Raw genomic sequence first — 26,692 nt, forward strand, 5'->3', positions numbered from 1 at the left:
TCGATGTGTTGTGCATTCTGAGATGCTCACTACAATTGTACAGAGTGGTTATCTGAGTTACAGCAGCCTTTCTGTCAGCTTCAACCAGTCTGGCCATTCTCTGTTGATCTCTCTCATCAACAAGGCATTTCCATCTGCAGAACAGTTGCTCACTGGAAGGTTTTTGTTTTTGGCACCATTCTGTGTAAACTCTAGAGACTGTTGTGCGTGAAAATCCCAGGAGATCAGCAGTTACAGAAATAGTCAAACCAGCCCGTCTGGCACCAACAATCATGCCATGGTTGAAATCACTGAGATCAAAAAAAATGTTCCCCATTTTGATGGTTAATGCGAAAATTAACTGAAGCTCCTGACCCGTGATGATTTTATGCATTGCACTGCTGCCACACGATTGGCTGATTAGATAATCGCATGAATAAGTAGGTGTACAGGTGTTTCTAATAAAGTGTTCAGCGAGTGTATATTGGACCTCAGTTCTTGTGGATACTTTTCAAATAAGCACTGATTTCTTTTTTTTTTTTTTTTTTTTTTTTTTTTGAAGGAACAGAACTCACCATTCTTAGAGATATATGATACACACACAATCTCAAGTGCATCTTGTAAAACATGTTACCTATAGAACAGACTTGAACTTATCCAAGGAGTTTTAAGTGTGTGTTTGAGCAGAGCACCAGCATGTTGTTTGTAAGAGCAAACACGTTCTCCTTCTGAATTAACAAACCAAGATGCTGTGTATACTTTACCGTGAGTCTGCTTATCTGTGGCATCTGTTTCTGAAGTATGTGTTTGTACTTCAGCAGATCATGGGAACCATGGGTTTATTTATCAATGACAGTCCTAAAGTGGACCCCTGAACTAAACAAACAAAAGCAAGGTGCTGTGGTCCCTGTCTCCAAACTGTTAGAATTACGTCACACTTTGGTAGGAAGTGGGAAAGGATTGAGTCGGTTTACAGTCTCAGCTCAACAGATGTCTGAAGCAGTTACGATCACATATTAAACTGAACTTTGCATTTAATCTCATCTTAATATTTGTTTAACTACTACTCAGACTAAAGAAACTTTAAATAAATGTAAAGTCCATTTAATGAACAACAATCATTATAAAAGAGGGCAGAACTGTTAAAATAAACTTTTTACTTTTTCATGCATATCGCTTTCTAAAACTATTAAACTTCACTTTCATTAACCTCCAAATTTAGGGACACAAGACAGAAGGAGATCTTATACATTTACAGACACCTCACAAACGTCACATCTAAGTGCCAAGGGCCATTCTCACAAAAAAGCTGGAATAAACTCGGTGCACTTGATGAAATGCATGAAAAACAAAGCTTATTTTGAGGGTATAATTCATTTAAAAATAAAAAAATAAAATCCTCCCTTAAATACTCTGATTATTTATTTATTGTTCTAATCGAGCACCAATACTAACTTTCTATGCTGCATGTGTGTGCTTTACTTGGTTTGTAATCCTACAGTATATTAGTGACTGATTAGAGTTAATTGTGTGCTGAATTAATAACAACCACTTCACCAACAGTTCAGGGATTATTGATTTTTTGAATCCAGACAGTCAAAGGACAAGAGACAATCAATTCTATTCATTACTATCATTATTGTGTGTTTAACCTAACATTCTTGTAGTTTATCTTTTAAATGTTAAGGTTTGAATTTGGGTCAGCCAAACAGGCCATGGTTCAGCAGCTGCTAGATGGGGTTCTAGGAGACCTAGGTGTAACCGACTAGGCGAGGTGTGCTAGGAAAGCTTTTTCTCATGCTCATGCATTTCTCCTGATCCAGGAACAGAGAGTTGGCCTTGATTGACAGGTCATGCTCCAGAGTCACTTTTGTCTTGACCAGGTTCTGGAGAGTGTTCTCAGCCTCTATCAACCTCTCTCTCAACTTGTGAATGGTGTCTTCAATCTCCCTTACCTCAGTAATCAACCTGAGAGATAGAGAAAGGGAAGAACATGGAGAAAAGTGAGATTAATGCAAATATACCTTGATGTTGTTAATTTGTATTGCAAAACATGTGAAGCTATTTCCATTGAAACCCTACTTCTTCTTCTCCTGGCAATAAACACAAGTACTGCCTTTTATTTACTGTGACCTTTGTTCCTGAAGGGCTCTTTAAAAGACCAGTTTAGCTCAGCATGAATTGTCATGCTTGTCCAGGCTGTTTAATGCTGGTCTGGTGCTGAAGGATCAGCATAAGATGTTCTCCATCAAATCTTACCTGGTTAAAATGGTCAACTAGCATGGTCTTTCTAGTTGACCTTGCCTGTCAAGCTAGTTAAGAAGCCTGCTGAGAACCAGCACCCAGAAGACAAAATGTTAAACAGCTATGCTGGTCTTTTCAGCAGAGCTGTTACCTGTGGTGAGGGTTATCCCTGCAGAGCTCAATTTTGGGTCTGCGAGTTCTTTCTTCCAGGCGCGTCTGGGCCACTTTAAGTGGGTTCTCTTTGTCTCGAATTGTCTTTTTCAGAGCTTCAATCAGCATTTCAGTCTGGAAAATTTCCTGAAGTGTCTAATAGTAGAGGAGAACAAAGCGAGAGAAAGAGAGTTGATTGAATAAATGCCAATGTCAATAGAGTTTGACTTCCTGAGTCTTCTCAACGTCACAAATTGTTCATGAAATGGTTTGACAAATGCAATTGTCTTTACTGTGTTGGTGCATTTTATATTGAAACAGAAAGTCACAGACCAGCAAAACCATAATTTGCAACTTGCTTTTAGAAGTCTGTTGCATTAGGGAGAGAAGCATTTTGTTGGACAAAAATGTCTATATGCCCCTGGGTTCAAGATGAGTCAAAAATATTTTTGGTCTATTTTCCCAGAAAATAAAGACTGTATATTCAAAATATAACCATTTAATCATTTTTTGTCAAAGTTTAGAAGTTCACACACATATACAGGTAGATGGCCTTAAAGCTAATAGAATGAAATCTAAAAAAATAAAATAAATAAAAAATTTGTAGGGTTTCGTCAATTTCATAGGGTCTTGTTGTTGTAACAGGCCAAAGAGCTAACTTTGTTAAATGTTAGAAACTAATGTTAAACTATTTTTGAGACTGCATTAAGTCAGATATATGAGGGATCTTGAAGGGCATTGTAGTTCCCATAGTAGCAGGTCTGTCTTCCACATAAATTCATAATGGTTATTCAAAAATATACAGGATTAAGTGTATATGGTTACAGAGATATCTCTCATATCACAACACTGTGCTTAACACTACCCTCCCTCCCTCGCCAACCCCAACACATTTTTAAGTAATCTCATTCTGACCAGTCATCATCTCCAATGGTGGTCTTTATTGGTTACCTCATGCCTCTGATAACAGCTGTCAATGGCTAAAAGCTTATGGACAGCTGACAGAGAGCCTCGTGCACTTCATTAATCTTCTCAACAATAGACTCCAGTGTCTAGAGGATTCAGTCTAGATCTTTATAACACACACATGCAGGCAAGTAAAAGGCAATTTATTTTAGGACCTCTTTTAACACAAACATTGAGTAGTAAACTTATCTGGATAAGTGAGAAGGGTCTAAGCTCTACCACAAAATGATGGAGGAGAGAGGACATTTTCTTTTCATTCTTTTTAATTTCTTGAATAAGTTTATTTTCGTCATTTTCTTTTACTCTTTTTTTCCTTGTCTTGTCTTTTTCTTCTTTTTATTTTCTTGAAAAAGTTTATTTTCTTTTTCCTTTCTTTGTTTTTCTTGTCTTGTCTTGCCTTTCCTTTTTTCTTTTCTTTTTCATTTCTTGAAAAAGTTTCTCTTCCTTTTGTTTATTTTCTTTGTTTTTCTTGTCTTGTCCTTTTTGTGTTTTTCTTTTATTGTATTTTCTTTTCTCATCTTTTTCTTGTCTTTTTCTATTCATTTTATTTTCTTTTTTGTCTCTTGGCTTGTTTTTTTTTTTTTTTTTTTCTTTTATCTTTTCTTCTCTCCTCTTTTCTTTTGTTTTCTTTTCCTTTTCTTTTTATTTTCTTTTTTTTCATCTCTTCTCTTCTCTTTCTTTTTATTTTATTTTTTTCTTTTCTCATATATATATATATATATATATATATATATATATATATATATATATATATATATATATATATATATATATATATAAGCACTTTTGAGATGGAAATGTGAAACAACATATGAACAAATGAATGTAATGACACGTGACATTCAGCATCCTGTGTTTACCTTAGCCAGATGAGTCTGTAGATTGTTCTTGGCATCTGCTGTCTCAGAGATACGGTTGGTGAAGGACACATTTACTGTGTTAAACTGGTTCCACATCTCGTTTGAAGTGGCACTGAGCATAATCTCAATCTCGTCACGGAGTTTGTGAGAGGTGGCGCGTTCACTCTGAGAATGAAGGATGTTGTCGTCAGTAAACTTCGACCAGGAGTCTGGAAGACTGACTCTGTTAAAAACATAAAAAGAAAAGTATAATTCATTTGATCTCTGAATTAAAAGTATTTAATTACTGTTTCTTAAAGGGGTAATATGTATCATGAGGAATTACATTTTCTTAAAGGCACAGCAGCAAAAATTTGCTTTTTATTTCTAAGAGTGGGAGAGAAGGTTGAACAATTTTAATAAGACAGTTTTACATGCAAAACAATTTACTAACATTATAAGTGGGAATCAGGGGAAAAAAAGTAACATGATAAATATTCATGTAATATGACCTCTTTAAAGAAAATCCCACCCATATGTATAAAGCATTGTAAACACAACAACTGTCTACTACACTCACGAGGGGTCCAGGCGATCGATTCCTCTGTAATAGCTTATACCGTCAGAGGTGTTTCTGAGATGGTGACACCTGTCGTCAATTCTCTGTGCCGTGACTTTATCACTCAAGTCTCTCTCTAGCTCATGCTGTGCCGCTCGATTCGACCTGAGGAAGTATACACAACACACAGCAGGTGTCCAGAAACCTTTCAGAATCAATATAACCGCAATATGCATTGCGTTGCAAAGACGTCTTGATTATTCATCAAAATTCTTTCAAGGAATCAGATGAATACAAAATGGACCATATTAATGAAAACTTGTTAAAAATATATTTATTTTAGGGTTTTCCGCATGACTCACGCTAGTTGAGCAATAGCTCGGTCTAAATGTCGTCTCATTCTCTCCTGACATGACCTAATCACCTCTACCTCCTGCAAAAATAAATAAATAAAGAAAAGAAAAGAAAAAATCATTTATGTACTCATTTATGTTATTAGTTTATGTAATAAAATGTTTAATTTACTAATTCAATTCATGCAAAACACTTAAGAGAGGGGGCCTGGGAAGCTCAGTGGTAAAAAAAGACGCTGGCTACCACCCCTGGAGTTTGCTAGTTCGCTAGTTCGAATCCCAGGGCGTGCTGAGTGACTCCAGCCAGGTCTCCTAAGCAACCAAATTGGCCCAGTTGCTAGGGAGGGTAGAGTCACATGGGGTAACCTCCTCGTGGTCACCATAATGTGGTTTGTTCTCGGTGGGGCGCGTGGTGAGTTGAGCGTAGTTGCCGCAGTGGATGGCGTGAAGCCTCCACACGCGCTATGTCTCCGTGGCAACGTGCTCAACAAGCCACGTGATAAGATGCGTGGGTTGACGGTCTCAGACGTGGAGGCAGCTGGGAGTCGTCCTCCGCAACCCGGACTGAGGCGAATCACTATGCGACCATGAGGACTTAAAAGCACATTGGGAATTGAGCATTCCAAATAAAAAAAAATAAATAAAAAAAAACACTTGAGAGACACAAAAAAATACCCCTTGAAAAAAATCCAATCACCACTATAAAAAAAAAAAAAAAAGATGCAATTAAAGTGAATGGCGACTGAGACTGACAGTCTGCCTAGCATATACTTTTGTGTTCCAAGGGAAAAGAAAGTCATAGGAGTTTAGTACAACATGAGGCAATGAAGTTAATGATGAACATTTTAATTTTAAAGGAACTGTTCCTTTAAGAAAGCCTTAAGCATTTACATTAAGGCTCAGGTGACTTTACCATAATTAGATCTTTCTCTACGTTGTCATGAACCAGGTCAATAGACATCCGTTTCTCTCGGTGGAACAGACATTCCTGAGACACCTAGAGAAGGAAAAGTGTAAAAATATAGATATAGGCCACATCCACAATAATACATTTTCATTTGAAAAAACATTGATTCCGCTATGTTTAGGCTTTTAATCCACACTGTTTTTATCCACAGAAAACATAGCATTTAGAAAACGATATCCATTATTGCATACTTTGAAAAAACGAATGCATTAGGAAACTGAAAATGGAGGTATAAATGGATAGTGTGGACGTGGCCATAGATATTTGTTTTGTATTGTATTGTATAGTATTCTATTGTATTCTATTCTATTCCATTCTACAATCATATAGCATATGATCACATGTAAATATGGCTGCAAAGCAACACTGAGCAAACTGAGAGAATTAATGAATGAATGTTACATTTATATAGCACTTTTCTGACACTACACTCAAAGCGCTTTACACAGTGAACAGGGGAGAGAGTTTTAATGATGACTGAATGGTGTGTGTAGTATAACATCATGATGTTATAATATCACAGTTGCCTTGTTATAAGGAACGCTTCCTGGTTTAATAAACTGTGACAATGGCAATACTAGTAAGCAAATATAACAGAATGAAAATGTCTGTGTTCATTCTTGTGATCATTCCTGCGAGGTGATGGCAGTGTCACTACGCTTGCAACTCATCCAAGACACTAGTCACCATGTTTTTTGTGTTCTCTATGGAAACAGTCCCTTAATGTGACTCAGATGTGTAACTCTGTAAAGACAGAGTCATTGAGGTCTTTGGGTAGATCTAGTGTACTTTGTGGTCAATTTGATTGAGAGTGTATATCTTACACCCTTCTAGGTTCTGTTACCAAGTGGTTTTAACAATAGGTCACCTGACACGCTGCTGTGGGCTTTTCTAGTTACTGTTCTAGATCACTGTGACCCAAATTAAGTAATTAGCTGAGAAAAATACAATTCAATGTTTAATTCTAAGAGTCAATGAGAGAATGGAAAATGGTAATGAAATACTAAAGTACGTATGTTGTTGGCCCCGTAAAAAAAAAAAAAATATATATATATATATATATATATATTTTACAAATATCATAAGTGGACCTTAAGGGAAAATATTAAAGGGATAGTTCACCCAAAAAATTAAAATTCTGTCATCATTTACTCACCCTCATTTTGTTCATAACTGCTTGACTTTCATTTTTCCATGAAACACAAGAGGAGATTTAAAAGAGCTGCACTGACATTCTTCAAAATATCTTCTCTTTTGTTCCACGGAGGAAAGTCATACATGTTTGGAGTGACATGAGGGTGTGTAAAATCATTTTGGGTGAACTAAAATATATGATATGTCGCCTTTAAACGATGAGGATCCCAACATGGGGATTGCACACCAGCATCTAATTCAACAATTTTTTACTGTCTTCTGCCACACACACTGACCTGAAGTGGCCCCTCAGTCTCAGCGATTGCTCTTTCAAGCCTCCTTTTTACCTCCGTCAGTGCTGCTATCTCTGTCACCATGTTGTCTATCTCATGATTGAGCTCAGATCTCCAGAAGCTGATGTCATTTAGCCTCTCTCCAATGTTCTTGCTGGTGGTCTCCTGAGTTTTGCGGGTCAGCTGGTCCTTATCCTGGATCAGCCGGATAGTGTCCCTCCGAAGCCTTTCTGCACTGTTCCGGGACGACTCTGACTCCCTGTAGTTAATCTGGTTGGACTTGTACCAGTCATCTGGCATGTACCGCGTACTAAGAGCAGTCCTATTTGAGGGGTAGAACATGGTCTTGGCCCGGACCAAGTCCAGGTTGTCTCTTTGAAGGCCTGCTACAGTCGGGATAGCACTGCCACTCCTGTAGTAAGAATTAGTCCTCCAGGGCATGTTTGAATTCTGGTTGTAGGTCAATGTGGGCTGGTGGCTCCTGTAGCTAGATGCCATGGTGGAAATGGCTGGGAGGAAGTGGCTAGTTTTAGGCCGTGCGTAAGTGGCCGTTTGGGTGGATCCAATTAGCTCCATGTGTCAATCAAATGGCCACCTATTTCTAGGGAAATCTGTGGGTTAATAACTATATGTCTGGGCTGCATGTGTGTGGCTGTCTCACACAGGGAAACACTGGCATCTGGCCCTAATATCACACTGTGTTAAATAGCTGAAGCAATGTTGAACTGGTGCCATACAGAATAGAGCAATAGAAAATTATTTTGCAGTGCATGCACAGGTAAAACTTTGTAATAATTTTTTGTACATTACTACATAATTTAAAAAAGCATTATAAAATGTATTACTGTACCTTCAAATATGCATACATATGAAAATATAAGATTTAAAGTATAATTAAACGTAACTATTTGAATGTGCATTAGCTAATCTCTTAAACGTTATTTAATCTATATTTATGTTATTAATTAAAGTTTTATACATGTTATATATACATAAAAGGCATTTTCACACCATTAATATATTGACCCAGATCTTGGAAATAATGTTGACTGACGAATGAGCAAGGCAATCTATAATTGTAATTGTTAATGTAATTTAACAGCAGGTAATTTAAACTCACCCTATCGTGGAATCTCGTCCGTCACTCTCATGAAGTGCTCGTGCAGGTGTGTACTGCTGACAGGTGTGAGTGTGCACCTATTCCCAAACCTTTGTGAAGAGCTTTGCGCAGACGCAGGAGATCTCTAATGGCACTGATTGTGAATTATTGATAGACAAGCCCTTGACCAGTCATCAAGATTTCCGTCAGAGGTAAAGCCAATCCAGAACACAAGATTCAAGTTTACAGGTACATATTCAGTAGCAACCATGAACTTTATCAAATGGATAAATAGGCAGACTATCTATCTATCTATCTATCTATCTATCTATCTATCTATCTATCTATCTGTCTGTCTGTCTGTCTGTCTATCTGTCTGTCTGTCTGTCTTCCTTCATTAACTGACTACACCGCATGATCTTACTGCATGCTTTCTGGGCAGCTGTCGCCCCTGGTGAGTTATTGCACAAGTCTCTGTCCAGTCTCCATTCAGAATACATAAATTAGCTGTAACAGTTCAGCAGTTTCAAAGTGATCAGCAGTGAATGAACTGAGACAAAGGGTCACTCGGATCCTCTGAGAGACAGAGGACTGCATGCAGTACGGATAGTTTTTTGGCATACTGTACTTTCATATCATGTTATGTTGACCATGCACACTAAAATATAATCTCTCATATATGACTTCATACATTTTATTAATACCATATTATTTTCATCAAATACTTAATTCATTTCATTGCAGACCTCATTATTTCATGCAAGATAGATTTCACATTCATTCACACAACTTTTCATCAATATAATTTATATATATATATATATATATATATATATATATATATATATATATATATATACACACACTCACTGAGCACTTTATTAGGAACACCTTATTCATGCGAATATCTAATCTACCAATCGTGTGGCAGCAGTGCAATGCATAAAGTCATGCATAAACTGGCCAGGAGCTTCAGTTAATTTTCACATCACCCATCAGAATGGGTAGAAAATTTGATCTTAGTGATTTCGACCGTGACATGATATTTGGTGCCAGATGGGCTGGTTTGAGTATTTCTGTAACTGCTGATCTCCTGAGATTTTCACACACAACAGTCACTAGAGTTTACTTAGAATGGTGCCCAAAAACAAAAAAAAATATCCAGTGAGCAGCAGTTCTGCGGAAAGAAGCGCCTTTTTGATGAGAGAGGTTAACAGAGAATGGCGAGACTGGTTTGAGCTCACAGAAAGGCTACGGTAACTCAGATAACCACTCTGTACAATTGTAGTGAGTAGAATAGCATATCAGAATGCATAACACGTCGAACCTTGTGGCGGATAAGCCACGTCGGGCACTTTCTAAGGACCATAGTGTCCAAATAAAGTGCTCTGTGAGTGTATATAATTGTTATCGATTTAACACATTAATGTATAGCGATTAATTATATGAACAATAACGCATTATTTTTTATTATTATTATTAAGTAATAAATTATGTTCCTATCATCGGAGCAAGAGCATGTCAGGGAAGGCATGGGGAATGATGATAAATTTACCATGTTAAATTAAAAGATAAATAAATACAATAAAATGTATTGTGAAGATAAATTAATTAATAGCTTAAAAGACTATAGTCCAGCTTAATAGACTCTAGCTCTATGGCGTAACAATACTGTTAAATGTCGAGAGCACATACATGTCATCCGAAAGCGCATACATGCACTGGTTGTGTGAGTGCGAATCTCTCCGCTGGCACACAGATTTTCTTCGCTCTTGCACAAAACTAGACGCACACTCTCAAATATTCACTGCTCTCTTATGAAATCTTCCTGCTTTCGAAAAGTGAGTGTGTGTACTCAAAACGTGCCCTGTGCAATCTTTTTTTCTATCTATTATAACGGCATTTAGATCTGTTTCTACCCAAATTGTAAGGACATTGTTTGGGATTTTTAGAAAATTTCCCTCATCTATGACCTAACCCTAAGGTCATATCAGTAGACCACCCTATATTCTTAATTGATTCATTCATTCATTCAAATCAAAATCAAATCAAATCACTTTATTGTCACACAGCCATATACACAAGTGCAATGGTGTGTGAAATTCTTGGGTGCAGTTCCAATCAACATAGCAGTCGTGACAGTGATGAGACAGTATACCAATTTACAATAACATCAAATTAACACAACACAATTTAAACATCTAATATACACATAATTACACACAACAATATACAAATAATAACATACACTGTACAGTATACAATACGCTGTTTTTGTTTTTTTTTTTGTTTTTTTTTTACTATATAGATACACATTATTCAATACAAATTAAAAATTAAAATATATATTAAAAAAACAGTATGTATAGATATATATATATATATATATATATATATATATATATATATATATATATATATATATATATATAGAATGTACAGTATTGTACTGTATTGACATTCAGGCTGTCGGTTGATAGTTATTCTTGCGAATGCTAGATTTTTCAATATATATATATATATATATATATATATATATATATATATATATATATATATATATATATATATATATATCACACACACACACACACACACACATAAATTATATATATACTCTGGATTTAATATTTATACAGATAGTTATGTGTTTGAGTAAAATAAACATTTTTGTTTTATTCTATAAAGTACTGACAACTTTTCTCCCAAATTCCAAATAAAAATATTGTCATTTAGAGCATTTATTTGCAGAAAATGACAACTGGTCAAAATAACAAAAAAGATGCAGTGTTTTCAGACCTTGAATAATGCAAAGAAAACAAGTTCATATTCATTTTTAAACAACACAATATTAATGTTTTAACTTAGGAAGAGTTCAGAAATCAATATTCAGTGGAATAACCCTGATTTTCAAACACAGTTTTCATGCGTCTTGGCATGCTCTCTACCAGTCTTTCACATTGCTGTTGGGTAAATTTATGCCACTCCTGCCACAAAAATTAAATGGGGTTTTCAATGGGGTTCAGGTCTGAAGATTGGGCTGGCCATGACAGGGTCTTGATCCGGTGGTCCTTCATCCTCACCTTGATTGCCCTGGCTGTGTGGCATGGAGCATTGTCCTGCTGGAAAAACCAATTATCAGTGTTGGGGAACATTGTCAGAGCAGAAGGAAGCAAGTTTTCGTCCAGGATAACCTTGTATGTGGCTTGATTCATGCGTCCTTCACAAAGACAAATCTGCCCGATTCCAGCCTTGCTGAAGTACCTCCAGATCATCATCGATCCTCCACCAAATTCATAGCTGGTGCAAGACACTGTGGCTTGAAGGCCTCTCCAGGTCTCCGTCTAACCATTAGACAACCAGGTGGAGGATCACTGGTGGTCAGGGTTAGGTTAGGGTTATGGTTAGGTTATTAGGAGACTATTTAGCCCGAGACAAAGCACTGCATGATCTGAGCTATAGAAGCACAATTTATGATACCATTGTTCTCAGATTTTACGATAAGGATATAGCTGTAGGTAGAGCTCCAAAAAGGGGCGGGAGCTCCAAACCACCAGCAAAAATATAGGAAGCCCCTAACCTAACCCTTTTCCTAACCCCAACCCTGAGTGGAATTGACGCCCCCTTTTGGAATTGGCGCAACCCCCTTTTGGAGTAACCCTACCCACTTCTGGAGTAACCTCGCCTTATTTTGGAGATTCCACCACCATTTGGAGATCTCCATTCTGCAGCTATACAGTACCTACTTGGATTTTACTGCTGATTTGAAATATGTTCTTTGATCGTAATCTTGACCAACCATTTTAAAGATTTCTTTTTTGCCCCATTCAAGTAGATAGGAGCTGCACCTTTATGCAACTTTTATCCAATAGCTGCCCGGGAGTTTTCCAAAGATGGCCAACAAGTGGACTGACTTGCCTGGAAAGAGACTTTGCTAATGCTTATGCAGAAGAATTTAAGGGATAGTTCCATGTTGTTCTAAACCCATTTGACATTCTGTCTTCTGTTGAATAGAAAAGGAGATGCATGCTTCTTTTTTCCATAATTTACAATTGAAGTGAATGGTGACTGAGGCTAACAATCTACCTAACATCTTCTATAGTATAACTTAGTAACATTTTAATCATGGCTTGGTGGGTTATACCAACTAATCTAGAATTCTTTGTTTTTGTTTCTGTGTTGCACTATTTTGCATGTCAACTAACACTGGTTACCATTATTTTAGACATTCATCTCTCTGAATGGGGAGAATCTGAGCTAGGAATCTGTGTGATAGGTCATTGGACACCTTCTAATTATTGCATGGCCTCCACTACCTCCACTGCCCCCTCTATGAGGATGGGTTGCTGTTGCTTTATAAATGGTTTATTCAGCAGGAAGAGAGCACACTAGGCTGTTTAACACAGAACAATCATCCATGTGTCCTGTTACAGCCCAAGTTAAGAGACACACATATGTGCCCAGGACTGAGGCTGGGTGTCATGTGTTTATCCTGGGCTGGGGTTGTGTCTCTCAGTTCTGAAGATGGTGATGACATGTATTGACTCATTCAAAGTGAAAATTGCTTTGGTGCTTAGTGCTGCAGTTTTTCCACATGGTCTGGAACGCAACATGTGGGTTTGTCTGCTGAGGACAGGGACAGACTGACAATAGGGAGAACCAGGACTTTTCTCGGTGTGCTGGCCGCGAAACAGGGCCGAATGGCCGAAACCCCCCCCCCGACAACTTTTGGGCAACTTTTTGGGCAACATTTGGGCAACTACCACCCCACACCCCACCCCCCCACTCCCCCCACCCCAGCTCAACTACTTTTGGGCCGTTTTTATTTCAAATCCAGGGCCGATTTGTCTTCAGTCCATCCCTTGCTGAGGAAGAGGGAAAGAATGTGTGTCTGACATTTTGCTCATGCATAAAACCACAGTCAATTTTTTGTAAAATGTTGTACCTATATTACAAAGTGCAAAATTCTAGAAAGTTATTTGCATTTATTGTTGAGTTGTTCCTTAGATTCTGATAGCATGGATTTAGCTGCTTAAAGGAATAGTTCCACCAAAAATGTAAATTGTTTACTCATGTTGTACCCAACCCATATGATGTTATTGTGTGCTACCTTATTTTACAAGGAAAATCGGAAAGAATCTTTATTCAGATCTTTTCCCATATAATGACAGTTTATAGTGACCAACTGTCAAGCTTTAAAAATGATAGAAAGGCACTATTTTAAAAAAAGTACAGAATGAAAAGGTTTTATAATCTGGTCACTAGGTGGCTCGTTGGTGAAATGAACACTAGAGGCGCTACCACAACAATGACTTTTATTCCCTTTCACACAAATCATAATTAAAATGACAGATTATCAGTTCATAAATACAAATTTTTTGCTCTGTTCCTACCACAATGCTATCTTATGACATAAAAACGGTGTTACTGTAGCACATTACTTGTTAGGCGATACATTAAAACTTCTGCACTACATAACTAACTACATTTAGAAGCTTGTTCAAGCACAAACTAATTGAGTGGTAGCTTAACTGATATAGTATTGCACTTGCGATGCAAAGGTCCGGGGTATGAGTCCAGAAGAGCATGTAATCCAAAAGTGTCAGCAAATGCGTTTTTCATCTGCCATTTAATTTCATGACACTATAGGATAGGCTTAGGTTTAAGGTTTAGGGTATTAAGATAGAATTTGTAGATTTAAAACCTGATAGAGCATCAACCTTAGAAACCTAACATGTTTGGGAAAGCATTTCAACTCGCATTTAGTGCCGCACAGTGGACATTACACCCGAGATCTGCCACAATGCATGCAATGAAGAACATATTGTCATTTTGCTAAAATTTTTATGTGATCAAGCTGAGATTTTCCATAAATAATTGCCAAAATTTTGGTCTGATCCTATTGCATGCTATTTTATGGTTTCAAAAGACTTGGAATATAGTGCATGAGTACTGATCCTTTAATGGTTCTTAGATAGATTTTTTTTTTTTTTTTTAATTTTACACAATATATTTATTTATTTATTTATTTATTTTGACAGCTATAGTCACTGAAATATCTTTGTATGGAAAAGAGCTGCGTGAACATTCTTCAAAAAATCTCCTTTTGTGTTCCACAGGATTTTTTTTTTATAGCATACAGGTTTAGAACGACATGAAAGTGAGTAAATAAAAACATAATTTTAATTTTAGGGTGATCTTTTACTTAAAATATCAGCTTTTTCATCACTTTCAGTGTACAGCAGTTCATGACATTCTCGGCTCACCGTACCTCCCTTCCTGTTGCTCTCTCAGCCATAGGATCAGAGTTTCTCAATGTGAGCCTCCCCAACCAGAGCCCCTCTCTGTTATCCCACTGCTGTTTCTCCTTGATGTCTGTGCCTTTACTAAAATAACACTGCATGAATTCCCTGTTAGAGAACCCATCCAACAGAATACAAAAGGGAACATCTACGCTAAATAGTCATCCACAATTTTTACGTCATCCAGTCTTTTTCATTTTGACATGAATGTTTGATAAATGAATTCTCTTTTCTTATGAACTCAACTATAAAATGAGGTACAGTTGTAGAGAAAGTTTCTGAATGCATTCTCAAAGGTGGTCTAATATCGCAACCATCAGTTTTCTCTGTCAACAAAGTAAGCTGAGATTCAAAAGGGTGTTGTTCCAGCGGATCTGTCTCTTGACACACATTGGGAAGTACACACACATAAGCAAATTAGATGTCATGTCATAGGATCTCCCCGCGTTTAATATGCCCAGTAAAGGCATACACAAGAAACCCATCCGTGACATCCTATGTGCCCTCCGAACAGCAAACATCTCCCCATTCCCCATAGGCTTCAGCCTAGAACGTGAGTGTAACATTAGAGTATCCTAAATTTACCCTATTACTGTACACTGCGGTGTACTACTGCATGCCATGAATGCATAAGAGGACAAACCCATTATATTAATGCTATGGAGTCTTGCAAAGAGCATTTTGAGTATCAGTAGACATGCAAAATGGAATCTGAGTTCAGTTGGGTATGTAGTTTGTGCAAAAAGCACTCTTAACGGTTGTTTTGCAGTGTAGATTCAAAAGAACCAACCCCTAAGAATCATTCTCCAATTTATCAAATCAAATGTTTTCTTGACAAAATTAATGAATAGAACTTTTCTGTTTATCCTAACTCATGCTTGTCAGTCATCCATGATTTTAGTTATTTAATCTTTCCATTTCGTCAGAATTACGGATGATGATTTTTTGTTGCGCAACCCCTGAAAGCATCTAAAAACGTGGCGCTCCTGCACGAGACAGTGTAAAAACATCAAGACCTAGCATGATTTCCATCTAGCGCAAGTTTACATAGGAAAACAACTGAAAAACAGCATGATCAGACACAAAAAGCGTTCGGTTTAAACAGTTCCTAAGACAACTGACAACCTCACGTGGGCCACTGAAAATTTCAAACGGCTGTTGGATAGTCCTGAGTTACACTGTATATTTCACACTGTAAATTTAAAGATGCAACTCATGAGAGTCATTTGTTTGGAAATCGGGCTACACTGGTCACACTGTATATTTAGCACTGAAGATTCAAAAGAACCAACTCATGAGAGTAATTTGTTCAGTAATCAGACAACAGTAGTTTCACTGTATGTTTTGTGCAGTAGATTCAAAAGATCCAACTCAGAGTCATTTGTTTGGGAGTCGGGCTACACTGGTCACGCTATATGTTTCCGATTCTGATTAAAAAGTGGTGTTGCAGTGCTGCTGAAGTGCAGGAAACACATTCCGAGTATTTTAGTACAGTGCTGCATCTGCATCGGTGGAATAATGCACATTCAAGAATGGCCAATGTAACCGAAAGTCATTAAAATTATCAAAATGGAACCAGTTCTGACTAAGAGCCAGTTATCGGTTCCCAACCCCACCTGGTAGTTTTTAAAGTAGAGTTTATAAGTTTCAGGCTAGGATGAGTGTTTAGAATGGCACACTATGTCTGGCACACAAAAACTGGAGAAGAGACTCAATGATCCATATTCTATTGGATAATCAAAAAGCAATTTTCATAGATAATTGATAAGAGGTTCCGATTTGAAGTGCCACATGCAAAATAGATTTTGAATGTATGACTAAACAGCTGTGCTTTTATTGTGAATCAATGCTCACTGAGGGTTAGGCAGCAAGGGTTTCATGTTAACACTTTGAGACCTGACAGTGGCTGGTATTTTAGGGGATCGGATAGATTGAGAGAGAGAGAGAGAGAGAGAGAGAGAACCTGACTCTTGATCACTCAAATGACGGCATAGCAAAACTCAGGTTTCCATGCTGCAGAGGGTTTGATGGCTGGTTATTTGAGATGAGGTGAGGATGGTCTGTTCTATCTAACATTCCTGTTTGTTACTGGACTATAAAACCCATAATCTCCTCTTCCATCAGCCTACACAGAACACACGTGACGCATGAAGTCTGGAAATGCTGACAGGGAGGAAGTGATGCTATTTACTATCTAAACACAATCAGAATTCAGGGACATAAGATCAGGAAATGGCTCACTCATGTCTCTAGATATTTGGGGAGGATCAATGTTTACCCTTCCTCTTTAACTCCATCAAGAGTGTCACTCACGGAAGACTTAACATCCTGCTTTGTTAAACCAGTGCCCTCTCTTTCTCTGATCTATAATGCTGTTACAAAATCTAGAGAGCTGACAGTGTTGGTTTACTTTATTTTAAGGCTTGATATGCTCCTGTGTGCATCTGACGCAAAGGCTGTTCTAAAAGGTAGTTGCTATCCTCCCTAGAAACTGGGCCAATTGGTTGCTTAGAAAGCCTGGCTGGAGTCACTCAGCACACCTTGAATACTATCTCGTGACTCCAGGGGTGGTAGTCAGCATCTTTGTTCACTGAGCTACCAAGGCCCCCCCGCTCTGTGTATTTTTATGCTTATTAGAATATTGTGTAGTCGTCAGAGTATCGCGTCTCTATTGAAATCAATTGCAAGTCGAGTCTCTTAGTGCAATTAATAGAACAGAATCCAGGTGTCTTCAGACATGTTAATTGTTGACACCCTTTTTTAATCTGAAACACGGCACTCTTGCGCAAGACGAAATGTGGTGCAACTGTCAAAGACATCCATCTAGTGCATGTATAAATGGAATTGAAAAACAGCACAGACGGATGCAAAAACCCTTTTGGTGTGCACGTCACCATTGTAATGCGTTCCAAGTCATTCACTTACACCCTGTCTACACCGGACACAAGCATCACATCCCGTCAAAAGCAAATCACATTATAATCAATGAAGCTGTCTAAACTGGAAGCGTTCATTGCGGTGCGTCATGTAGAAAGTAAATGGATGCCCTCTTCAATTGATGACATGCAACCGGAGCTGATTGATTACTGGACCAGGCACTTTATTTTCCCGTACGTCTGAAATAAAATGATTTTAATTACCGGATAACATACATTTTAATCATTCTGTCATGAATTTTGTTTGTTACTCTGACTGCTACATTAAAGTCAGCTCATGAGGTTTCTGGTCTCTGGTCTACTAATTAAATATTATTTTGCTTCTAACCAAATTTATACGCTGTTTTAACAAAAATAACATTACAATAATAATTATATGATAAATAAATGTTTAAACTAGTAGATTTCTGTTAAAAATGAAGTAGGATACATGTTATTTTCCCATTAAACTGTTGCTGAAGTCTACTCGAGCTCACAGCTGATTGGTCCATGCACATCATTTAGACACTTTGACGCATTCCTCAAACCGTTGCGGCAGACAGGGTGTTATGGTGCTTCAAGATTGTTAGGATGCTACTTTAGGAGGTAGCTGCCTATGTAGGCTGTAGGCAGCGAGGCAGCTCACTAGGGTTTGGTGTTGAGCTTAGTTGTGCATTAATTCAGACTATTGCCACATCAATTATGAAGCTTCTTTACAAACTATAAGATCTCGATTTCATGGAGCTTGTCCTAAATATGTGTAAACCTTATTCATATAATGCAGAATAGCACCTTTGTATCAGTGACTGGGCTGGAGTTGTCACACACTGTAACAAAGTCTATGTTCATTAATAGTACATGCATCCACTCTTTGTCACTGTTGCCAAGAGTCACCATCACATCTGAACAGTTGAGTCACTGAGGCATTAAATCTGATTGGCCAATAGCAGCCCCCCTACTGAGCCATAGATAGTTGGAATATAATACTTCCTTTAGAAGAAGAAAATGGAACATGTGGACACTTAACCCACATTTAAAAATGTATGAATTTGATTGCATTGGAAATTTTACTAAGCATGTTTTGGGGATTTGATATTTTGGGGATTTGCTTTGCTTAAGGTATTATGTCTGTGTGAGATTAATGTTCTGAAAAACCTTAAAAGTGTTGAAAGGTAGTGGCGTTAAATATATCGCAGTTCTGGTGCTGGATCATGTGCCATTTATATACTTGACTGCCTCATTCTAAGCATCAGTGATTCTCCTAAAATATTTCCCAATGGGTGGTCTCTTTAATGGGATAAAGAAAGCCCAAGAAAAGCCTCTTACAGTGTGGAGAGTTCATTATCCTAACTAAGGTTTGTGTATAAGAAAGCACATTTGCAATCTCTGTAGCTTAATGTTCGGGTTAAATATTTTCCATATTCCAAGCTTTCAGCAGCGAGGTTATCAATGGCATGCAATGTGGTCATTATTTGTGCCGCTAATTTGGCTCCTAGACTAAGAGAGGCCTCTAAGTAAAGACCATCAAGGAGTGTTAATGTTGTAATGGTTTCACATTCTTCTCTGTAGGTCTGCTGGAAAATCCTTGGAGGTACTAAGTATGGGACAATATTTGATTACATAGTGGAACTACACAGGCGGCAGTGATCAGATTAGGTTAGACTACAGGGTAACGGGATGGCAGATAAACCTTTGCAAGGTGCATTTGTGCTTTTGAAAAGTGCCAGTCCAAATAAAGGGTCTAGACATACAGCTGGGTGAAGTGTAAATAATGAATATCATAACTGTTTTAAAATGAAATGTTATAGCATTTGTAATGGGCAATAGTACAGCAGAAAAATACACCATATCCGAACTGAAATCACTTGTTAAGTACCTTGCATGTGTAACCGGTCCTGCTCGACCCGCTTCGAGCGGGATTCAAACCGGCATCAGCCGGCATGGGAGGCGGCCGTGATAACGAGGAGGCTAAAGGCTACAGCCTCTAGCGTCAGTCCCTAGTGCACCTCTTGAGGCCAGGGGAGGGAGGTTTACACATACCGCACAGCTATCACGGACCAGCTGGCTCCTGTTACACACACCCCCCTACACCTCACTCCCCTCAGGGTCACGGCACCACTGTAACCGGTCCTGCTCGACCCGCTCCGAACAGGATTCAAACCAGCGTCTGCCGGCATGAGGCAGGTGTGATAACGAGGAGGCTAAAGGCTACAGCCTCTAGCATCAGTCGCTAGTACACCTCTTGAGGCCAGGGGAGTGAGGTTTACACATACCGCACAGCAATCACATACCAGCTGGCTCCCGTTGCACATTGTTAGCGAGCATAATACGAGATATGATACACATTTCTCTATTTTTGTCTTTTCTTAGGTGTGTGAAATGTAAATATCGGTCCTTATCAGGTCTAAGGGTGTGACATCACTACGAGATCTAGGGACATGGCCAATATGATCACACATGAAGTCGGCATGTTGTTTCCGAGAGTTCCAAGATCCTAGGTTCAGCGATATTATGCCGATTCACTGACAAATGCCATCTCTTATCAGACATTTTTGCATCAGCTCCAGCATGTTTAACTTCCCTTGTGGTGCTGCATTTTTGCATTTCCTTCCCTAACATTACATTTTTACTCCACTGATGGTTAGGTTTAGGGTAAGGTTTGGGTTGGGGTAGTTTATAAAATATGCATTCCTCATCACTGTATTACAGCCTGTACAGCTGAAAACAACTTGCATCACAACTTGCTTTTGGTACCCCTTCTTGAATAGTATACCAGGAAAATGGTGCTCATACATGCCCATACGACCAACAACACTTACCGTTTTGGCAACTGGGGCAGTTTTTTGTATTTTGGTAATCACAGACTGATTTTAGCTAAAGAAAATGTAACCTATTGTTTCTGATTTCACTGTCAGATCAGTCTGGCATGGCAGAGGTGTGACTAACACATTCTTTTTTACATGTCTAGCTTTTTCTAGCTGCATTAATCACTGTTGATCAATTTTTATATAATTGTATTGTTTTATCTATGTTCTTCTCAAATCTCCTTGCAGGCCCTCATTCCAGCTAGGTCTGGGTGCCATGCAACCTTGATAAGATATGATATGACCAGTTTGTTCTATCTTATCATCTTTTCCTGCAGAAATATTTTATGGGCATGTTACTATGTTTTTGTTAATGGGGTGCCTCTTAGCCAATCAACTTGGATGGATGAATGGATGTTTCATGGTCATCATGTATAAAGAGGCCCCACAACTTATGATACCTACTTGAGTTCTAGAATTGGTTATGGTTATGATAATAATAGTTATGTCTTAAAAAATTACCCTTGTGACATAGTCTGATTAATACCATGTTTGGAGCAGTTTCCTGTTTTTAGTATAAATAATTATAGAAAATCTGTGATAAACTAATTTTGCATATGCCTATAAATCCTAATATTTCTGTATTTGAAGTTAGTTTAGTTGATTTCAACTTTGATTCTCGGTCTTTGTTCATATTGGTCTCTTTATTGGGTTAAACTTTGTGCTGTGTTTAAATGTTTTACCTAATTTGGTGTTCCCGGTCAAAAATGACCGGCCTATTAAAAATTGCTTATATATCTCTCGATATGCTATATTATCACCAAATATTGGATTAGATCTTTTTGTCAATTTGTTTTCTTTCAATTAGCACAGGTTTTGTATTTCTTTTTGGAGCTTATTGATCGTAGGCCTCGCTGACCTGAGCTTATGCACCTCCTTTTTTAAGTGAAAAAAGCATTCTTTGTGGATAATTTTGGCAATATTAAATAAAATACGAAAACATTCTGTACTATTTATCACACTAGTGTGCTTTAATGTTTAACAAGGAATGTTTTTTTTTTTTTTAAATGCTTTTATAAATGGCACAAAGTCACACTTGTGGTGTTCCCGGTCAATAAGTGTTGTATTACCCAACAATACTAATCTTCTAAATTGCTACATTGGCAACCGTAAACAATATACAGTAAAGCTAATGAACAATATTACTTGGCAGAAGAATTATTATTATTAATATATGTAACTATGTGTTAAACATTTTATAAGGCACCAATGTTGCTTTTGCCGCTGTTTTATAAAAGCAACAAGCCACAACAAGCAGTGCGTTGCAGTGATTTTACCATGGTTAAAGGGACAGTTAATTGAAAAATGAATATTATGTCATCATTTACTTGTCATTTTTGAGGAACAACCAGACTGATCTCATAGTGAATTTGGTGACAGCAGGTCAAATTCTGCTGTGCTAACTGAAATTCAAACCACTGCCCCTAGTGGCTGAAGCTGGAAGTGTTGTTACATGTATAGGCACGTGTGAGCTTCTGTTCTGGGTGAAATATCCACTGAGTGGCACCAAAAGTGAATAGAATTTTAAGTTGTAAATGGTGTGATTAAGTTGTCAGGAATGTATATTTAATTAATCATACACCCTATCCAAAACCCCAACCCTAAAACCTAACCATCAGTTACTGCAACCTCTGAATCATGCTCATCGTTGTTTATGTGAACGTGATTACTTCCTGGTTTCCATGGGAATTAGAACCCGGGTCTCTGAGGCTGCTTGTGTAAAGTGCTATTAGTAGCACAACAGGAGAAGGTAAACACATTTGAACTGATGCAAAAATGTCTGATGTTTAGAGATGGCATTTGTCAGTAACTCAGCAGAATGGGATCTATTTCACTGGAACTGGAACATTCGGAAGCAACATGTCGAGTTCCTGTGTGATCATGTTGGAATAACAGCCCCTCTCTCCGTTCATTCTCATTCTATGAAACAGAGCAGCTTAGATGTTCTGCAAAATATCTTTGTTCCACAGAAGAAAAATGTACAGTGATACACAGCCTCTTCTGTCTTATTGCTTTAATGAAACCCTGTAATAACATTTGCATTTGCACTTACAGATATCTTAGTAAATGCAAACCTTTTTAAGGGTCAATTTCCGTGATGGGAGAAAGGGGCCGCAGGTTGTTCCTGGAAGGGTACTCAGCCTTACAGGCTCCATATGGTCAAGATTAGGGTGGGGGGTGGGGTATGGGCATTTTCTGCCTGCCAGGCACAAATCCAGGCACCTTTGTACACTGGGCATTAACTTCAGTTGCTTTGCTCATTGTAGATCTTTAGCACACCAAGAAAAACAAAAAGATTGTTTTGGATAACAGACAGAAAAACATCATACAGACAGAGAGGATGAGACAGAGAGATAAAGATATGGGAAAGAGAGATGGATATCAAGCACAAACAGAAAGAAAGAGACCTCATAAACTGCCACACATGTCTGACAGCACACTCGGGCTGGAGTCAGAGAGCCAAAGTTCCTGCCTGCTGTGTATGAATACAGGGCTCTGTTCACTGTCCCAGTCATCACATTCCTTCAGAGCCACACGGCCCAGCAGAGGAGAGGGCAGCAGCCATGGAACCCAGCCAGAATCTGGCTTACAATACATCCAGTCTGCACACCACACCCAGGCCTGCCAACAACACTTCATGCTCCCAAAATGCCACAGCTCATTGTGTGTCGGTTTTTCTCTGACGTAGGTGTGAAGAGCATTGTAGTCCTGCGGGATCACTTGGTAGCTAAACACTCATTTTGAGATTAAATTAGCATGGTGCATGGTAATTCTACTAGACACTATGTTGAAAAAACTTATGTATAGCTACAATCAAGTCTTGATGATTCATGCTGTAGGCTTATGATTAGTGTTTTACTGGAAGTTTATGTTTATGAAAATGCCACTAGAAGTCAGACAGCCAATAAACAATGGACACATGCATTGAAGCTGGGGGCTATTTAAATGATATTGCACATTGCAGAAGGCCAAGTTACTTTTGGTGTTTAAAAGTCTGATTCTATAAGATTCAGATTCTGGCCTCAAAAAGTATTTTGACAACTAAGCCACATGAGTATGAAATTGTATTAAAGTATGAATGCCATTAAATTAGAAAACAAAATATGAGGTCAAGTGGTATTTATTCTGAAGACATATGGCACAAGCACACATCATGCAAAAAAAAAAAAAAAAAAAAAAAAATATATATATATATATATATATATATATATATATATATATATATATATATATATATATATATTATATATACACGTCCCAGGATGTATTTGTTTGTTTCTTTCTGTCAACTTATTTGTTCAATTACATCTATAGTTGTATGGCATTGGCCTTATTGCAATTGGAGATTTTGCCCACTTTGTGCTGTGGTTTTCCTGTTTTCTTTCTCTCTCTCTCTCTCTCTCTCTCTCTCTCTCTCTCTCTCTCTCTCTCTCTCTCTCTCTCTCTCTCTCTCTTCGTCCATCCTCCTTGCAGGGTGATTAACATCAGGTGTCTGCAGTGATGATTACCAATCACTCCCCTGCCTGGATTGTTTGGTGAAGAGAGGGAAACAGGATAAATCCCAAGCAGATCTTCACTGCAATGGAACTTGCCCATCCCCGACAGTTGTGGTTGTATCTTTTCTCCTGTGTTTTGGTTAGTGAGGGAGATAGGAAAGTTTTTGTTTATTTGCACTTTTTCTTTGTTAGGTAAGGTAGTTTGACTCCCCAACAGATATTTAAGTTTTGTTTGTTATTTTGGCCTTTGCCCCCTCCTAAAGCCTTTTTGACTTCCTTTTCCTGTTTTGATTAAATACTTTTTGTTTGGATTTTTAAACTTGACTGAACATTGAGTGCTGGGACAGGAGAAGGGGAACCCCAAACCTTTTTGTTACTCCTCCCCAACCCTAGAATGGGGGAGGATGTAACAAAATATATATATATATTTGTCTGGTTGCCAAATGTTAGTGGAACACGCCATTGATAAAATACACCTGTGGTTACTAAACTCAGCAAAAAAATAAATGTCCCTTTTTCAGGACACTGTATATGAAAGATAACTTTGTAAAAATCCAAATAACTTTTCAGATCTTTATTATAAATGGTTTAAACAATGTTTTCCATGCTTGTTCAATGAACCATAAACAATTAATGGGCATGCACCTGTGGAATGGTCGTTAAGACACTAACAGCTTACAGACAGTAGGCAATTAAGGTCACAGTTATAAAAACTTAGGACACTAAAGAGACCTTTCTACTGACTCTGAAAAACACCAAATGAAAGATGTCCAGGGTCCCTGCTCATCTGCGTGAACGTGCCTTAGGCATGCTGCATGGAGGCATGAGGACTGCAGATGTGGCCAGGGCAATAAATTGCAATGTCCGTACTGTGAGACGCCTAAGACAGCGCTACAGGGAGACAGGAAGGACAACTGATCGTCCTCGCAGTGGCAGACCACGTGTAACAACACCTGCACAGGATCGGTACATCTGAATATACACCTGTGGGACAGGTACAGGATGGCAACAACAACTGCCTGAGTTGCACCAGGAATGCACAATCCCTCCAACAGTGCTCAGACTGTCCGCAATAGGCTGAGAGAGGCTGGACTGAGGGCTTGTAGGCCGGTTGTAAGGCAGGTCCTTACCAGACATCACCAGCAACAACGTCGCCTATGGGCACAAACCCACCTTTGCTGGACCAGACAGGACAGGAAAAAAGTGCTCTTCACTGACGAGTCGCAGTTGTGTCTCACCAGGGGTGATGGTCGGACTCGCGTTTATCGTTGAAGGAATGAGCGTTACACAGAGGCCTGTACTCTGGAGCAGGATCGATTTGGAGGTGGAGGGTCCGTCATGGTCTGGGGTGGTGTGTCACAGCATCATTGGACTGAGCTTGTTGTCATTGCAGCCAGTCTCAATGCTGTGTGTTACAGGGAAGACATCATACTCCCTCATGTGGTACCCCTCCTGCAGGCTCATCCTGACATGACCCTCCAGCATGACAATGCCACCAGCCATACTGCTCGTTCTTTGCGTGATTTCCTGCAAGACAGGAATGTCAGTGTTCTGCCATGGCCAGCGAAGAGCCCAGATCTCAATCCCATTGAGCACGTCTGGGACCTGTTGGATCGGAGGGCGAGGGCTAGGGCCATTCCCCCCAGAAATGTCCGGGAACTTGCAAGTGCCTTGGGGGAGAGTGGGGTAACATCTCGCAGCAAGAACTGGCAAATCTGGTGCAGTCCATGAGGAGGAGATGCACTGTAGTACATAATGCAGCTGGTGGCCACACCAGATACTGACTGTTACTTTTGTTTTTGACCCCCCCCACACACACTTTATTATTCCATTTCTGTTAGTCACATGTCTGTGAAACTTGTTCAGTTTATGTCTTAGTTGTTGAATCTTTGTTCATACAAATATTTACACATGTTAAGTTTGCTGAAAATAAAAGCAGTTGAAAGTGAGAGGACGTTTCTTTTTTTTGCTGAGTTTACATCTGTGGTGTGAAATTGAGGGGAACTGACTTCATACATCCACTTAAAATGACTTCGGGACTGTTTCACAGTAACGTCAAAAATGGCTTAATTCAGTTAGTTCTAAGAAAAGGTATAGAATCATTTGTTTGCAGATGCCACTTGGTTTGATATTTTATAAACCAGAACAATACAATTCTTACCTTTTAATTATGGCTTAAGGCCCCAAATATTTTAGGTCCACTGTATATAAGTATCTACAGGTAGATATAGGCTGCGTGCAAAATCGAAATCAGAATATTTACTGCATTTGAAGAATATACTTCTCGGCTGAAAAAAAAAAAAAAAGGTTAATTTTTTTTTTTTAGGTATGCAGACATACCCAGGAACGTGGGCACTGTGACCCGAAAATAAGATGTAATAACAACAATTGCAAAAAAAAAAAAAAAATGTACTCTGGTTTTGTTAAACAAGTGCAATTTAACCACAAGGAACATCTTTCCTGGTATACACTTGAAAAGAGCCGCCTGACTCACGGCTCTGACCCGTTTTTATTTATTTATTTTACGTTCA

At 38.4% G+C, this 26,692-nt stretch overlaps 1 protein-coding gene across 1 annotated transcript; it reads right to left on the minus strand.

Annotated features, from left to right (window-relative positions):
• Window positions 1-1,119: 1,119 nt before the first annotated feature.
• Window positions 1,120-8,060, minus strand: LOC127423663 (tektin-3-like). Its single transcript, XM_051668173.1, has 7 exons — window positions 7,488-8,060; window positions 6,004-6,087; window positions 5,100-5,170; window positions 4,759-4,902; window positions 4,200-4,422; window positions 2,375-2,529; window positions 1,120-1,947 (listed from the first exon to the last, which is right to left on the minus strand). The coding sequence occupies exons 1-7, from the start codon at window positions 8,058-8,060 to the stop codon at window positions 1,731-1,733; spliced, it is 1,467 nt and encodes a 488-aa protein (XP_051524133.1). The 3' UTR covers window positions 1,120-1,730.
• Window positions 8,061-26,692: the final 18,632 nt, after the last annotated feature.

Source organism: Myxocyprinus asiaticus, chromosome 32 (assembly GCF_019703515.2).
Source record: "Myxocyprinus asiaticus isolate MX2 ecotype Aquarium Trade chromosome 32, UBuf_Myxa_2, whole genome shotgun sequence".
Lineage (NCBI taxonomy): Eukaryota > Metazoa > Chordata > Actinopteri > Cypriniformes > Catostomidae > Myxocyprinus > Myxocyprinus asiaticus.